Here is a 16,968-nt window from a genome sequence, read left to right as displayed (position 1 = left end):
TCTGAAGGAAGTGACAGAGTTCACAGAGATAGGAAGCAGCAGCAGCCATTTTAGCAGAACATAACAATAGATGTTGTTATGCTCTTCTCCTCTCCTCTCACCCATGGAGCTCAGGCAAGGACACAGTTAACAATCAGCTTGTCTTTTATCATCCTGGCTGTGAGTACTGTTGCTTATATTACTCAAATTGATGTTGATCTTGGCTCTTTACTGTGTAAAAACCATTTTAAAAGCGCGTAAGCTCACATTTTTCAGTTAAATTTACTCTAACATCTATAATTACAGAGGTTTGTATCTTCCATAGAGAGAGTTTAGTTCGTGACGTTGCTGTTATAAAGTGGAGATTATGTTCACCGCCGTGAGTTCAGCACTGTGTGTGTTTCAGGTGAAAGTACGAGCGCCATGGTAACGCTGAATCGCTTGAGTGTAGCAGACCTGGACGACAGCTCTCAGCAGCTGCCTGAGGCCGCAGAAGCGGCAACCCCAAGACCAGCCTTTCACAGGAAGAAAGTGGTCCCAAAGACTGACTCCAGAGATGTTTTTCTCAACAGGTGAAGCACATCTGTAGTACTGCGTTTCCTTTGTGGGCCTGTTATCTGTGCCATTTATAACTAACACTATATTTTTGCTGCATTTTTAAAAAAAACAATCTGCTGTAAAGAGAGGAGAACCTTTTCTTTAGCCTGATGCTGCTGATCGGATGTTATTTGGCTATTCTGATTCCTGCTTATCTCCCCTTGGACAAGGTGGCAGCTATCAGGGATGACTATCAACAACCCAAAGATATGGTACAGATGCATCTTTGTACATATTGGCAAGCATCTGAGATGGTTTCTTTCCCTTTCTTTCGGCTGAAATGTTTTTCCCTCTGTTCAGGCCGTACTAAATCGGTCAGCCTCTCTGCTGGCAGGACCTTGTCTGCCTCGCTGGTGTCTAAACCACCTCAAGCACCTGTCTTGTCCTGTTGGCCTCCAAGATATCCCCGTGTTTGTACAGCAGGAGAGGCCTGAGCCATGGACTCTGTCTCCTCCTCTTGGGTTTCAGGGCATCGAACAGCATCTCGCTGTAGCGCTCGCCTCTCTGCCTCAACCTGGCCTGCCTCCATCATTGAAGAGAGAAGGCAGCTGCATGCGATGCGTGGTGGTGGGTAGTGGAGGGATTCTTCATGGGAGCCATCTTGGATCACATATAGATCAGTATGACATCATTATCAGGTATGCATTCCTGTGTCAAGTGGACACCAGTGGAAAGACAGACTATGGCGCCTATTTTTAAACTGTTGTGATGGTCGTCATCTCACAGGCTCCATCTGTGTTACCAGGCTGAATAATGCTCCAGTGCACGGCTTTGAGAGAGATGTTGGTTCGAGGACAACCATCCGCCTGACATATCCAGAGGGAGCGCCTCACTCCTCAAATGAGTACAAAAGGACTAGCATATTTGCTGTGGTGGTCTTTAAGAGCCTAGATTTAGACTGGGTTACTTCTGTCATCACCAAACAACCTCTGGTAAGGCCACATCACAAGATCCTCCACTGCACACTGAAAGGGCATATCACACACACAAGCATCACAGAAAGTCATGTAGCAATGGCACTATACTATACACATACACCCTATATCTCCTTTTATTTTTATTTTTCAATAGAGCTTCTGGTCTAAAATGTGGTTCTGGAAAGAAGTTGTGGATCATATCCCCCTGACACCAGAGAGCTTCAAGATCGTCCACCCAGAGATTATTCACAAGACGGGCCAAGTTATAGAGAAATATGAACTGAACCAGAGAAATGTGAGTTTCTATGAATGAATAATCTGTGGACATTAATAACTGGGCAAATAATAAAATTACTTACACTTAAAATCATAAACTCACAACTGTTAGGAGGGCTTTTGCTATTATGCTGAGTAATTCTAACGAAACGGGACTGAACTCTTCTGTTGCAAACTATGTCACGGGTCGTTTTTTTTTCTCCCCAAGAACATATTGCCAACAATTGGTGCCACTGGAGTGGTGATGGCTTTGCAGATGTGCGACCAGGTGAGCCTGGCTGGGTTTGGGTATGACATGCAGCACCCTGAGGCCAGGCTTCATTATTATGAGGCCATACGCATGGACACAATGAAGTCTCAGGTAAGTTTAGCTTAATGATCAAAGCAGCGGCAAGGAGGCGTCTGAGCTTCACGCTCTAATCCTTTTTTTCCTATCATCATATGCAGGTGGTGCATGATGTAACTGCTGAAAAACTCTTCTTGAAGGACCTGGTGGCTGCAGGAGTAGTGACTGACCTAACAGGAGGGGTATGAGTCAAAGATCGGTGATATACCGAACTGAAGAACCCTACACACTGCAGACTGGCTTCTAAAATGCTCAGTATCATGTGGTTAACTGATTGATGAGCACATTTAACTCCAAGTGACGGTAGAGGCTAATTTCTGTCATTACAATTCAATGAACATGTTAAATCACTGGATCCTGTACTGTAATTGTGATAGGAGAAGCTAAATTGTGCTACCACACAGAAACGTGATGGTCTGGGTTCACACTGTACTATTTCAACTGAGTTTACAACAATTTAATAAACATAAAACATAAGAATATGAGACTACTGATTGTTCTTTCTCAAAAATTATTTACTGTTTATGAAGACAGACAAACCATAATTACTATTACTATGTTTCCTTCATACATTTTATAGCGCTGCCATTAGTAAAGGCAAAAAAGGGACAATAGCTGCATTTCTTAAAAACAAGCCAAAAAAAAAAAAAATCAGTCACAAATTTTAAAAAGAAAAAAACCCCTCAGTAAAACGATACAAATATGTAGATTAATAATAAATAGGAAATAAGTCAAATACATATTTTTAAGAATATATTAAAATACCTAAAATTAGAAAGTGGAACATGCTTCATAAAAGACAAGGTGTGTACAGTGCACAGTGGGGTTTGATTTATCTAATCAGAAATCAAAGTGCTTTCAATAAATAATTTTGGGTCTTAGGATTTTAAACACAATACAAAAATACATTGACAGTGAAACAGACGCAGAACACAACATGTAAAATAAGAGTTGTTTCTTTTTGTTCTTGGCTACTCTGACCCACTGTGAGAGTGTGGGTCTGTCTACAGCAGTGGGTTGCGTGAGGGCTCCCATAATTTGCTTGCCAGCTGCCTGCAGTGCTGGAGGATGATCTCAGTGGGGATGACTCCCAGATGAACTGTTAGGAGCTCGTAGCATTTCACTGGCTCGCCCGGGTGATTCTTACTGTAGTACCGAAGCAGCTTCCTGCAACACGTATCGCTTTGTTTAGTCAGGAGAACAAATTAAAGAAAAATATTTCTATCACACTAGGTTGGTTACCTGTAGTAATCCCGAGCAAGCATCCCGATGGGGGCGGAGTCATCAGGCATGGTGGGTATGTCTTTTGCCTCCAACTTGAAGCCCTGATCGAGGAGGTATACAAATTGAATTATAAGCTTTTTTGCTGTTTCAGGCTGTTAAATTTCTTTTATGGATAACAGAACAAAGTATAGCAGTGACTTACAGTTTCATTTTCAAACCACAGAAAGTAGCAGAAGTAGAAATCTCCATCACGTAATGTTAGAGTGGAGTAACCCTTCTGAAGATAGTGCCGTGTTGTGCTGACCAGGCTCCACATCTTCAGTATGGATTAGAAAAAAGAAATGACAAAAATATGCATACCGTGATTATCCACACACTGTCTTATGCACAGCCTAATGTACGATGAACTTGAGGCTACAGATAGCTGGCCTAAGTTATCACAAACACTAGGAAACAGTCGACACATAAACTTGCCACCACACATAAAACAAAACTATCTGTACGTGTTTGACTTCAGATGTATAAAAAGCAAAGTGTAAAACACAGTTTCACAGGTTTCGGTGTGTACAAATATCACTTGATCGTGTCCAGTAATTTGTTACCAGTTTGGCTAACAAGACTCGCTGTAATGAGAAATGGTTATAAACTGACATTATACACTGTGCGAAAATCTTGAGCAACCACCTAGTTCTTCATGTTTTGCTTCCAAGAAGTCAGACTTTGTCATTTTTTGAGTAATAGATCTCCAGGCTTTCTGAAGGTCTTTCAAAGTTTTTCTTTGATATTCGCTGCCTTTTCACCAATTTTCAATCCAGTCCTTGCACCTGACCATTTGCAGGGGGATATAAAAAAGGCACCTAACACAAAAGGGGAATTAATGTTGTGTCTAGACGTAACAGAAAACTTAGCAAAAGGCTTACTTCAAATTCCTTACTACCTTTGGCACTTTGTTACTAGCAGCCTGTTCCACAAACACACAGTTGGCTAACATTTCTTTAGTTGAGTCTAGGAAAAATGCCAAAGATAAGATAGCTTGATAGACATAAAATAGTATTTTTTTAACCAACAATGTGATTCCTAAAAAGCTATTAGCTGAAAACTTGTCATATCCTTAAAAATGTAACTGAAAACTGAACAAGTGAAGGACAAAAAAGAAATGGCAGGCCTAAAACACAGCAGATGAACAGTATGTGAAAGTCATACCCTTAAGAAATGGAAAACATTCCTGCAAAGACCTGACACAGCAACTGAGAAATGCATCTGACCGTTAGGTCTACTGTTCATTGAAGAGAGAAATTGACTGAACTAGTGCAACAGATCTTATGGAGTGACAAATTCAAATTTGAAATTTTTTGTTCAAATAATCATCAGTATGTACAGAGATGAGACGAGTAGAACAGTCGAGTGTCTACAGTTATCTGTAAAAGACAGTGGAGGCTCTGTCATGGGATTTTGTCAAAATTGACTGAGCTATGAACACAGACAGTACTGGCAGATTTTGATCCACTATGAAATACCATCTGATTGCCAACACCAGCATGACAATGATCCCAAACACACTGCCCATACAGCAAAAGCATAACTGGGTAGAAAAACACACAATGTAACACTGTAGCCATGGATTGGCCTCCCCAGAGTTGAGACCTCAACATTATTAAAGTGTTGGATCATCTTGACAGCAAAGAGAGCAAAAGGCAGCCAAAGAAAAGCTCTGGATGTCCATCAAGAAGCCTGGAGAATTATTCCTGAAAATTACTTAAAAGCTTGCTTAGGAAAGTTCAGCCTGTGTTGAAGAATAAGATGCTTGATATACTCTATTTCCATCTATGTTTGGACACATTCCAATAAATCAATTAACCCGTTTCCTATTTTCCCAGCAAAATAGAAAGAAATGAGGAGGAGGCTACTGACTTCTATACTTTACCCCAAAATAAATAAGATGTAGTTCTAGTTTTAGAGACCTTGTTTTTGATATACTGAGCCACTGGTCCCTTCCCCAGCTCAGACGTGGTTCGCTCTGTGATGCTGAGCGATGGCGCTATCATTTGCCCGCTTGATCGGTCCACACAGATAAAATGGATGAGGCCTGGGAAATCCTCCAGGTAAGTGAGATTAATCAGTTAAGATTAATACACTCAGCATAACAACGGGTTTGTTTTTTGGGGTTTTTAGGTGTATGCATGTTGTTAAAAACCATAAAAATACAAAATAGACTTTTACAAATATTGCAAATTCTGCTTTGTAGAAAAAATTGCACGGAAATTAGACAAAACAGGATGTCACAGAGTTGCTGCACTGAGAGGATATGAGACCATGGTGATATTCCTCTTGCTTTTCACTAACAGGAAGTCCTTCCAGTCCATCAGTTTCTCCCTTAGAGAGTGAGACAAAGAAGAAGATAGGAAGACAAAGAGGATACAGAGAAAACAATGAAGGACGAGGCTGCACGATGTCAAAATAAAAAAATGAATTCGAGTTGGCAAACCTAAAATATAACAAGGAAAATAGTAGCTGACAGACACTCACTGCACCATGGTCTGGGCTCGTTCTTGCAGGCCAGGGGAGAGACGGCGAGGAGTGTCGTCTGGACCAGAGTCAGACAGAAAACACTGTCGGTATATGCCACACAGTTGGGTCTTCATGTTCTTGCACCACGGGATAAGACTGCAACATAAACAGACATTTAAAGCCTCATAGGGTCATCAAACTGTCTTGCTGTCATTTGGCCAGCAGAGGGCGGTAAGAGACTTACTCTCTGCTGAACCCAGGCCCTCCTCTGGAGAAGGCCCGGTTTTTGAATTCGGTCCAGACATTTTGCAACTGTGAGGACTGGTTAGAAGAAGAAAGGACAAAAAAAAAGATTTGATTGGATCATGTGCAAACATTCTGTGTTTCTGTGATAACAAAGGAGGATTAAAGGAATTAGTATTTTAAAGTCAGTTTTTTGACTTGGGTGTTTGTGGCAAAGGCAGACGAGTGCTGAGGAAGTGTAGAAGAATACAGCCACTCAACACAAAAGCACAACAACACACAAAAACAAACCTGTATCCCATTCAGTGCCAGGGTTTTAAGGAACTTATCCAGCTTGCTGCGCACTTCATGCATAGGCTGGCCTCTTGTGGAACCTCCTTGGCCTTCATTTAAGCGCTTCTCCAGTTTGGCGAAGGCTTCCAAAAATGTATACACAGACATGGCTACTCCACTGTGTGGAAACTGACACAGATGACACAGATCAATATAAAAAAATGAACTGTTTAAACAAGTGAGCAAAAATATATTTAGGTGCTGTGAACACTTCATAGCACAGAGGTTAAATAAATGTATCTACAAATAAGTCAAAAATACTCCCCCTACTGGCCACAAAACCACAATATGTCTGTGCACACATACTGTAAACAAGCAAATTACTGTACATATAGACTGTATGTGACTTGATATGGAGTCACTGATACACACATTGTTTGCTTGTGGGTACTGACAAACCTTAGTTAGCAGCACTAGTGTGATGCCAGGCCACAGTGAGAAACAGTACATGGAGTGAGGCATCATGGGATAGAGGCCATCTTTTTGCGAGACCTCTAAGAAGACTCTGTGAGGGGTTGCTGGATCAGGTGGACAAACTTCTAGAGCACTCAAGCTGTCCTCTGCCATCTGAATACAGTGTTTTTTTAAAGTCACATTGTGTCAGAGGTAACACACAAACAGAAGGCTGTTTACTTTGCTTTCTAATGTATTCTCACCTGGATGTCTGGGTCTACAAACTCAAACACAGGAGTGCTTCCCCTCACTGGCTTTTCTGGTGATGCGAAAAATAAAGAAATAAATGATGAGGAACATGCTCTGCACACTTAATATGACTTCATCTGGTCACAGATACAGTTTGAGAAGTAGGAATCTGCATTTTGTATCTACTCGGTTTTATCCTTGTCTGTTCAATTCTGTTTGATGATCTGAACACAAAAGCTCTACTCAACAACCCACCTGAACCGCTTGAGTCTTTGTCTGTAGGTGAGGGCTCTGGGGTGTAAAAGCTTTCATGGCCAGAACCAGATGTACTATCAATATCCTTCAGGCAAAGTGCACAGAAACAGAGAATAAACACTCAGTGACAACATGCTTTGTCGGTGCTGTTTGAGAGGCTGTCACCACTTTGTACCTCTGGACTTGGGTCATCCACATCCAGGTTGCTAGGATACATATTCTGTGCCATGATGATGAGGGCCAGGAGGTCCGAGGCGCTGAGTGTACTCGCATTGCGACTAGAAAGAAATAGGAGATGCTTGTATCCATTACCATGTTGAATTGTAAAAAGTAAAAAAGGTATGTATGAGTATATGGCCTGTAAGTACAGGTGATATACGAGGAAGTGTGTAAGCTATAAAAATAATGTGACAGGTTTATAGAAACATCTGTACCTGGAGTAGAAAGCGAGCAGTTTGGTGTGAACCAGGATGAAGGCATGCAGCACCTCCTCTCCTCCTCTCTCTGCGCTGCTGTTGATCTGCTGAACCAAACGGCGCTCCAGGAACTCGATGCACTGCTCACACAGCGTGGGGTGGATCAGCCTCTCCACCGCCTAAGAGAGTGATGATGGTGATTTTTAAATAAGATATTAAAATAAAAAAGTCTAATATATATTTTTGGCACTCAGTAAAGAGAGGGAAATCTTGTGAACCAATATGAACAAAGACAAAACCTTTCAGAGTTTAAAAAAGAAAGAAAGAAAAAGTCTATTTTCTAATCTGTACTAAGTGAGAAAGAACCACACCTCCACTAAGAAGCTCTGATCATTCTCTCGGAGGTGGCTGTAGGTCTCCAGCAGACTCTGGAGATGCTTCCACAGTCTCAGCCTTTGCTCCGTGTCCCGGGCGCGCAGTCTGGTGACAAGCAACATATGCTCATACTAAACCTCACGCTGTATTAAAAGCCAATGATAAACAGACAAAATGTCTTACTCTTTCCTGAGGAGGTTCCCACTGAGGGTCACCATGCCAAACAAAACTTCAATCATCTTATTCATCACGTAGATTTTCCTCCTTAGATCCTCCTCCTTTTCCTCGCCGTCTCCATTCACAGCAATGTACAGGCACTCATCAAACTGGAGACACAAAATACCCTAATAAATGTGGTTTTGCCCCAAGCGAATGAATGAGCTGGAAAATAAAGTGAAGGCGGTTGTCTTCTGCTCTTTGATTTCTCTAAGCGATAAAGGGTTTACACAAGAAAGAGCTAAAAGGCTGCTGACGCTGAGTGGACCTGAAACATGTCAAGTGCTTGGACTCGATAACTGCATCATGCGCGGCAGGAGGATAAAGCCTTAACAAGACTCACATGATAAAACATGCCGCTTCACAGAGACAAAGGCCTGCATTTAGGTGATTGTGCCGTTACTGAAGCCTGATTGCTTTACAGATCAGAAAGCTTCAAACAAGGTCAAGAGAAATTAGAGTCATGGCACAATTTTTAGATAACTTAGGAACTTGTGCAGTGGGTGAAGACAGTTTTTTCGGTGTATGGTGGGTGCTACCTGGTGTAGTACATAGATGTGGTTGTTTTCTGTCGTGAAGGATGTGTAGCTGTCACCCTCTGTCAGCATGGTGCTGAAGGAGATGATGATGGGAGCAAACAGAGTGCTGATGCTGTCCTCAAAGGCCGGAAACTGGGAGAGAAAAAAAGCAAACGATCAACTCATTCTAACACATACAGGAAACAAGTTCAAAAGCACGTGCAAAGTGTCTGCTGATTGCAGCTTTCTTCAACTTTACCCCGTGGCCTTCCTCTTGAGACGCTCCATACTGTTCCTGGATATTCTGCTGAAATTCCAAGTCAGTCCAGTAGAAGAGCATTTCAGCACTCTCACTTGCTATCAGCAAGCACTTCATCTGGACTACAGATGCGTTCCTGTCCTGTTTTAATGCGGTGTCCTATTTACTCCAACTTCTCCACATGCATTAGGCTGTAAAAAAAAAAAAAAAAAATGTTAAAAGTACTGAGGTGAAAGACATAAAACAGAGTCTGGGGAGGAATTTTGTGAAGCACAAAGGACTGACTTGATACTATTCACACAGCTAAGGCATGCCCACAAGGAAGATGTTAAAATCTTGAAACATGATTAAACAGAACTCAATCCTCAGATTTCCATTTTATTGTTCCAGCATTTAGAGCACAAGTTTGAGAAATCTAAAAAAAAAAGAAAAGAAAAAAGATCACATAATTTTTTCACAAGTATTGATCTGAAAGCTCCCCTAAAGAAACTAATGTCTGTGTAAGCATGCATTTATATTTGATTAGCTTACAGAAGCAGTTCTCAGTGTGCAAGACTGGCCTCCTGATGGACAACCAGGTGACAAGAATATAGAGCAAAATGAATGATATGTTCTTATATTGTTGATGACTGTAATAGGAAATGTTTGAGAACTAGTGACTTATGAAAAGGTTGCCAAGTAGACCCTGACTGATATATTGGTGGGGCCGATATTAGCTATTAGCAAGTATATCGATGTCGGCATTGTAATACCCGAAACACCCTTCAACCATGGTGCGTTTCCCATTACAGAAAACTTGATCAGGTAGTTCACTCAACGCTGAGTGTATTCACCCTTAGTTAAGCATGTGTGTGAATAAAGAAGGCATTGTCAATGCAAAAACCATCATCAAGTGAAAAATCTCAGTTAATGGAGCTTCAATACCACAATTCAATGTGGTAATAGTCAAATAAAGAGCAAAGCCTCTAGTTTAATACAGGGGAATATGAAGTTAGTCAGTCTGGGTCATGACGCTTATTTTGAAAAACAGGATTGTTTCATGGGGCTGAAAAAAAAATATTGACCCATATAGATTTTTAAATAAACAAATATTGCTACTGCTATTACAGACATTAATGACACTTGTATCTCTGTAGCATCTTTGGTATAAAGATCATGACTAGCCATGAGCTCAGTGACACTGAGTCATTGTAACAGTATTATTATTGTGAATATATTTGCCACAGGAGTAACCGAAAGCAAGGAAATAAGCCTTCTAGGCTGTGTTGCTTCCTGGCCTAAAGTAGGTAGTCTCTGATAGTAAATCAAAGACGATATCCAGGCTCAGAGGCAGGAAAAAAGTAAGATCAGGAGCAGAAATACCAAAATGTCCACCCTTGTTCACAAAGGTCCTTCCCCTCAACAAAAGATTTAAATAATGTTTGTAATTGTGGTGAGAGCAACACAGTGAGTGTACAGATCGGGTAACAACAGCTTTGAAATAGAAAGGATCCTTAGGGGCTCAGAGCTTTGAAACATAACAAACAATATTTTCTTCTCTTTCTTTTTAGGTTTTAGCTGTTTTTTGTACATCTAAAGCTTATTTAATTAATATCTCGTGATAGCCAGTTGGGCCAAAACAGTTAAAAAGGCAGCAAAATCTGATTTGCAAAGCTTTTGCAAACCCATAGACTAAAAATGTGCAGTCAGAAACACCTGATGTAACCATGAGCAGCTTATGTTAGTCGTTTTTCATGGAGCTCCGATCCGTGCATTCACATTCCGTGTTTTACTAAAAACCTTCCCTCTTTTACAAAACTTTTAACTTCCTCCATACACAGTCTGCTGATCACAAACGTAATGACCAAAGTTACAACTCGTGTCACCGCAAATCACTCACACTTTTCTGCGCCGGATAACTCCAGCATCCCAGCCCAGTGTCTCCGTTGTCCTAACAATCAGCCCGCCTCAGTTTTCCGTGGCGTTTGGGGACGTTTTCATAGCGGGTTACAGTTTCAACCCAAGCTGCCTTCTTCCTTCCGCGCTGCAGCGGCACACCAGCGCTCAGTCATGTGACTTCAATCAGGCAGGAAGTTTGCTGGTGTGAAAAGAGCTGGAGCTGTCAAACTATCGGGGAGAGGGGCCGCGAGACTGCTGCTGTTAAGGAGCTCGTGTTAAGTGGAAGCTCCTTGAAGTGGGTTAGCCCTCGGGGAGCCTGATGATCAGTGAGGCAGGAAAAAGTCATGTGCTGGTGCATAAAGTGGCCCACATGACTGGGGGAGCTATGCTGTGTAATAGTTTGGTATTTGTGGCATGCAGCTGCATGACTGAGACTGAGATTAGTAGCGTACTCGTGCCCGCTTTTTTTTTTTAAATTTTGGTTTGACATTTAGTGAAAATCTGTTGAAAGTTTGCCTGTTGTAGTAAAGCTTGGGGATTTGTAGGGAAGCTACTCAGAAAATGGCAAATCTTTGCCGTGTACAGAGGAAAAAATATTGAAATTAATTAATTGGATGTATTATATTGTAGTGGGGGGGGGCGGTCACAGTGTTTGGCAAATGTATGAAATTTACATTTATGTGATCAAAAGTCCTCGTGTTCATTCCAAGTCAGACTTTCGCATTTGGAAGCTGTTGCTGTCCACCAAATATAATCCTAGGAGGAGTGAATGCAAGAGAAACAGGCCGTTCTTAGACTGCAAAATCAAAACAGTTCCACGAGAGAGCGAGCAGTGCTGAAATCAAAGAAGTTTGCTATATTCAGAGGGGAAAAGAAAACACTGATGAGCAGCATTAAAAACCCCCAAATCTAACCCGTTCTGCAAACCCATGCAAGACAACAGTGTTGGATGATAGCAGGATGCTTTCCATGGTAAAGAAAAAGGCTTTTACAACATCTACCCAGTTTGAGAACACTCCCCAGCCCCCCTTTCAGTTCATTCACTATAATGTGCAAATCAGAGATCAGCCTAGAAAAGCCAGATTAGGCTTTTCATACCTAAAAAGCTATTCAACATTTCATCTGGAAAGACAGATAAACATGTACATGTACAAAGCCCTTGTAGAACCAAGTCTTGCCACTTGACAGCCATCCTGAAATGTCTCAAAGCACTTATTTAGACACTTATTTTGAAGCGTTGTCACTAAAGTTTTCTTTAATTTAAGTGGTCTCTTTGGTGTCACAGTTGCATGTATAAAGTCACCCATAAAAACATATTTATAAAAAAAATCTAAAAAGAGTGCTGTTGTTGCTCAAAATGTTTTAAGACTTTTTTCCCCCTCCTCCAGAAGTTATACTTCCACCACCTTTGCTGATCATGTTTTCTATACAATGATGTGACGGGGAAAGCACCTGTTAAACACACTGTGTAATAAGTGTTTATTGACAGAAGAGAGAAGCAGCCTGATAAATTCTGAACTTTGTGCTCAGATTTAGTCAAATGCAGCAGTGCGTTAGAGCACAGATCTAAAACAAACAGCGATGGCATCACACGAGTTTTTGAAGGTCAGGAAGTGGAATATTAATCCGAATTCTTGATCTTGACCATTTTAAGGTGTATTTTGCTACCTGAAGTCAAAACAACAACTTAAAAAGGCTTGGCAAAGTCTCATAAAAAACAAACCTATTTCTTTGGTGATCTTCATAGATTCCACACTGCACACAGTCACAAAACATTTTCATCTAAGTAGCTTTATATTTCATACGTGACTTCATAGTATTGTGGTTTGCAACCAAAAGACCCCCCAGTTCAATCCCTGGAGGAGACAGAAATAATTTTGGTGTTGTGTCAGGAAGGACAGTCGATATAAAAACTCTGTCACATGAAAAAATGTGAAGCTTTTTATTTAATATTATATTAATCTGCCAAATTGCTCGTGAGTCCCTGAAAACCAGGGACTGGGTTTCAAAATTGCTGCAGTTCTTTAAAGGTTATTGAGGAAACCTTGAAACCTTTTGAATTAAACCAAAAGTCTGCATTTTTGAATCTCATCCTTCTATAGTGGTAATGTGAACGTGTTTTGATAAATGGCTAAAATGAAAAGCCATATCCATGGACTTTACTCTGCATGCTGAGCAAAGATTTTAGGAGGTGGTCTGCTGGCTTGGGTGGCATGGTGGTTAGCACCATTGCCTCACAGGTCCTAGTTTAAATCTGCTGGCTCAGGCTTTTCCATCTGGAGTTTCCTCCCATGCCTGAGCGGGTTCTCTCGGGGTTCTCTAACTTACTGCCACACTCCCACAGAAGCATGTTTCTCAGGTTAATTGGTGATTCTAAATTGGTCTAAGGCATGAATATGAGCATGAATGGTTGTTTGTCTCTCTGTGTTAGCCCTGTGATAGACTGGTGACTTGTCCAGGGTGTACCCAGCGTCTCACCCAATGACAGCTGACATAGGTTTGAGCCTCCGTGTGACCTGGAATTGGACAAGCGGAAGAAAGTGAATGGAATGATGGATGAATAGATTAATGTTCGACTTGGTCCAAAACTGATTCTGCAGCATGTAAACACAGTGAACATCCACCCGTTTATCACAGTAGGCACAAAAAGTCCTACGACAGACACTTTGTTGTCTAAATCTTTAGATCAGGTTTTCACTCATGCAGGAACCCACTTCGGGAGCGCCAGTTACCACAGGATTGATATTTACTAGATCTTAGTGCCAGTGAGAATAAAGATGAATAGACCTATAGCGTGATGGAGTGTTTCTAACAAACATGTCAGCTCATCTGTATGGCAAATAGTGACACAGAATATGTTACCAAATAGGTCAAGACCAAAAAAGGAAAGGCATCTTTTCTGGACTGAGTTAATTTTACAGGCCACTGGGTCAGTTTGACTTTGGGGCCAATGCCATTGGGTCAGTGTGAGAAAGAGACTGTAGGAACAGCTTAAATCTGCACAAGAACAGTTTCAAGCTCTTGGAGGTGCTTTGAACAACCTGGAAAACCTAGGCTGAATGCAAAGTTGGTTTCACGAAATGTTGATTTGAGTATTCTGTTTGATCCATATTGTACGACCTAAAAAAACAAAATAAACCAATGTGGTTTTATTTTTGAAAGCATGCTCACTTTTTGTGCCTAAAACCTTTGCAGTAAACAACATATTACACATATCTTCCATATAAAAACATGTTCAACAAATACCATTATGTTTTTCAGAGAAAGGTCTTCAACAAATCTGTGTTATATCATAATATTCAGCACTGTTTGTATGCTTGGCTGCTGAGTGGAGCAAAGAACCATAGTAGGATAAATATTTATGTTTTATTAACCTTGCTTGGCTCAAAATGGTCCAAAATGCCAAGACTTCTATGTTGCGGGCCAAAATCTAATCTGGTCCATCAGTTTTCTAGGGATCCGGCATCCACAGAAGTCTTACTTAAGCTGTATCCTGTATATACAGAGTAAACATCTAGAAATCCTCAGTGTTTGCTAACAGGGCAAGAGGGCCTTGCATGTCTCAAAATGGATCATGGAGTATAAACAGTGTTAGGTGGGCCTGGGTAGCAGTTACCTCGGCTAAGGAGAGACTGTCACGCAGAAGTGGCTGGACACCATACAGTCCCCCTAAACCACAACAGAATTCGATTTTGTCTGAGGATTTGATGTTCAGCCGTTATTGTCGCAAAGCACGGGTTTATATGAACCAGAGTTTGCCAAACAAAACCATTTCCCCCCATTCAGGTTGATAAGATCCTGTTCTGAGTCTTAGGAAGTTCACTAAGGCCTCACTGTTCCCATTGCCTCGGTCAATTATTGCTTAACCATTTCTTTCAGGGCAGAGGTACTGCGGGTAGTTAACAAATTCAACATGCTTTTCATCAGAAAGGCATGCAGTTTTATTTTTTGATCCATATCAATAGGTAGCTGATGTAAGGATATTTCTAACCCGCACTGGCAACTGAGATTTAAAGCAATTTTCTGGAGCGTGCTGCCCAATTTAATCGACTTATCTTGCTCAACTTTAGCATGTCTGCTCTCTCTCTGACTTTACTTTGAAAATAAAGCATGTTTTCATCTAACCCTGTGTGTATATATATGTGTGGCCAACACAGTATAATGAATAAAATTTTCTCTTCAAAGATCCCAGATGAAATGGGCCAGGTGTTAACGAGTCTGGTTTGATTCTTACATGTCAACAATGTCGGGCTGTTTAAAATAAACCACATGTGAAAGGAGGCTGTTCCTGAAGTTCATTTCTCAGACCAAACATTTCTGCTCCTTACATGAAAGCAAGAAGCTATTTCGCATGAATGGCACAAAATCTAATTCAAGGTATATGCTTTGGATCAGGCTCTTGAAGGGGTGCCAGTGGTAACGACTCCGTGTCAGGAAAGATCAAATTTGCTCGGTGGAGTTTTTCTTGTGTAGGAGAACCCGAAGGAACCTAGATGACGGGCATTCAACCATGGTCCTTTATTTCCCTTCTATACGAGTCTACCAAGCAGATTCCAGTTGTCTATGCATCAGTGCACACTGAGCCAAGTGTGGCTCAGGTTTAGCCTGTCTGGGTCAAGCTGAGGTCTGGACTTTTAGTTCATCCTGGCTTCATGTTTCCCATCAGCAGCTGCCTCATGCAGTGACAAGACAGCACTCTTCCCGCTACAAAGACTTGCTCCAGCTGCTTCCACAACTGAGGCCACAGAGTCTAACAGTCTCTGTGTGTGTGTGTGTAAAGAGCTGATTGAGTGAGTGCACCAACGATGGTAAACTTTAATACTGTGCCTTTGTATTGGGATCACAGTACAAGGGCATTTCTGCTTTGCTTTGTGCTCTAGTGCAAGTATAAATCATATCTTCCAATCTCTTTGTTTCTTTTTTCTGCTCGTCACCATGTGCTCCTGCAGATCTCCGTCATGTCCCGAGAACCGCTGTGGAGTCTGGTTTCACTGCACTTTCACATGATGGGACTTAGCTGTTTGTGCAGACGTAAAACTTCCTCCCAAATCCCCTCTTTAATGCCATAATGAATTTACAGTCAAAGGTTATGGAGTCTGACCTGTAGACAAACTAACATCTGAGTAGGATTACATTCTTTGTTTTAGTGTAGTCTGTGGTGAATTGCTCATTTTTACAAAAGAAAATAAAGAAAGCTTTCAACATCTTGGGTATTTTTAGGTCTTTATTATTAATGTAAACTTTTTTTGCTTTTACCAAAAATAATATAGGCACACTTTACATATATAAAATAATGCTCTCCAAATGAAATATGAACATCTCTACATTAACTATAAACACATTCAGAGGATAATTATTCTTTATATTTTACATGTTTAGACACTTAACCTGCACTTGCTTATCATTGTTCTTAATGGTGTCAGTTTAAAGCTCAAAAGGCGACATGACTAGCTCTCTCGAGGGGACCTTTTCACTGACTGCGGTCTTACTGTTCAGCATAAGTTATAATATTTTGAAGTAAAATTAAAGTAAATGCAGATGTCAGTCCGCAAACCATCACAAGATAGTTGGATTTGTGTGTGTGTTGTTTTTCCCCCTTTTAATTAGACCCACCACCATGTGTGTGTTTATTTTTTTAAATCAATGTCAGTTGGTCACCCTGTTACTGAATGAGTACATTCCTACAGGTTCTTTTTTGTTCTTTTGTTTAGATTTTGCTTTAAAATTGGGGCTTTAGTACAACTCTTATATAATAGAAATATAAAGACAAAGCAATATAAATTAGTTGTATACTGAATATAAGTAAACATATCAAGCTTAAAACACTTTATCACTCTTTTTTATGTACAATACATACTCTAATAATATGACAGTGAACCTGTACAATATGTACTGTAAAATATATATATATATATATTTAGTATAAAAAAGAAACCTAGCAGCATTAAAGGATTAAAAACAAAAGATCACAGAAAGGAAAAGAGTA

General features: G+C 40.7%; 2 protein-coding genes across 3 annotated transcripts; one reads left to right on the top strand and one right to left on the bottom strand.

The window, feature by feature from the left end:
• The first annotated feature begins 18 nt into the window (after positions 1-18).
• st3gal7 (ST3 beta-galactoside alpha-2,3-sialyltransferase 7) lies at positions 19-2,600 on the top strand. Its single transcript, XM_003451915.5, has 8 exons — positions 19-159; positions 386-551; positions 662-788; positions 877-1,214; positions 1,322-1,508; positions 1,648-1,788; positions 1,978-2,130; positions 2,217-2,600. Exons 2-8 carry the CDS (start codon positions 403-405, stop codon positions 2,301-2,303), a joined length of 1,182 nt encoding a protein of 393 aa, XP_003451963.1. The 5' UTR covers positions 19-159; positions 386-402; the 3' UTR covers positions 2,304-2,600.
• hps1 (HPS1 biogenesis of lysosomal organelles complex 3 subunit 1) lies at positions 2,458-11,305 on the bottom strand. Of its 2 annotated transcripts, none has more exons than XM_025897682.1 (18): positions 9,390-9,507; positions 9,105-9,295; positions 8,867-8,998; positions 8,295-8,437; positions 8,108-8,216; positions 7,755-7,915; positions 7,496-7,598; positions 7,321-7,405; positions 7,080-7,135; positions 6,823-6,990; positions 6,382-6,552; positions 6,092-6,168; positions 5,866-6,003; positions 5,647-5,712; positions 5,301-5,445; positions 3,542-3,655; positions 3,358-3,440; positions 2,458-3,282 (listed from the first exon to the last, which is right to left on the bottom strand). In XM_025897682.1, exons 2-18 carry the CDS (start codon positions 9,219-9,221, stop codon positions 3,120-3,122), a joined length of 2,031 nt encoding a protein of 676 aa, XP_025753467.1. In that variant the 5' UTR covers positions 9,222-9,295; positions 9,390-9,507; the 3' UTR covers positions 2,458-3,119. The 2 variants fall into 2 exon arrangements, with proteins under 2 accessions (XP_025753467.1, XP_005456551.1); XM_005456494.4 differs by lacking the exon at positions 9,390-9,507 and adding an exon at positions 10,984-11,305 and having other exon boundaries at positions 2,613-3,282.
• Positions 11,306-16,968: the final 5,663 nt, after the last annotated feature.

The sequence above is a fragment of the Oreochromis niloticus genome, linkage group LG13, assembly GCF_001858045.2.
Source record: "Oreochromis niloticus isolate F11D_XX linkage group LG13, O_niloticus_UMD_NMBU, whole genome shotgun sequence".
Lineage (NCBI taxonomy): Eukaryota > Metazoa > Chordata > Actinopteri > Cichliformes > Cichlidae > Oreochromis > Oreochromis niloticus.
This window is presented reverse-complemented; position numbering and strand designations above follow the sequence as displayed.

Bases quoted from the DNA above. Each gene is read 5' to 3' on its own strand.
- st3gal7 (XM_003451915.5), top strand. From the start codon at position 403: ATGGTAACGCTGAATCGCTTGAGTGTAGCAGACCTGGACGACAGCTCT. The intron at 789-876 runs GTACAGATGCAT...CCCTCTGTTCAG, and splicing joins ATCAACAACCCAAAGATATG to GCCGTACTAAATCGGTCAGC. The intron at 1,215-1,321 runs GTATGCATTCCT...CTGTGTTACCAG, and splicing joins CAGTATGACATCATTATCAG to GCTGAATAATGCTCCAGTGC.
- hps1 (XM_005456494.4), bottom strand. From the start codon at position 9,221: ATGAAGTGCTTGCTGATAGCAAGTGAGAGTGCTGAAATGCTCTTCTAC. The intron at 7,599-7,754 runs GTACAGATGTTT...ATTTCTTTCTAG, and splicing joins CTGCTCGCTTTCTACTCCAG to TCGCAATGCGAGTACACTCA. The intron at 6,553-6,822 runs GTTTGTCAGTAC...CATCTGTGTCAG, and splicing joins CACTAGTGCTGCTAACTAAG to TTTCCACACAGTGGAGTAGC.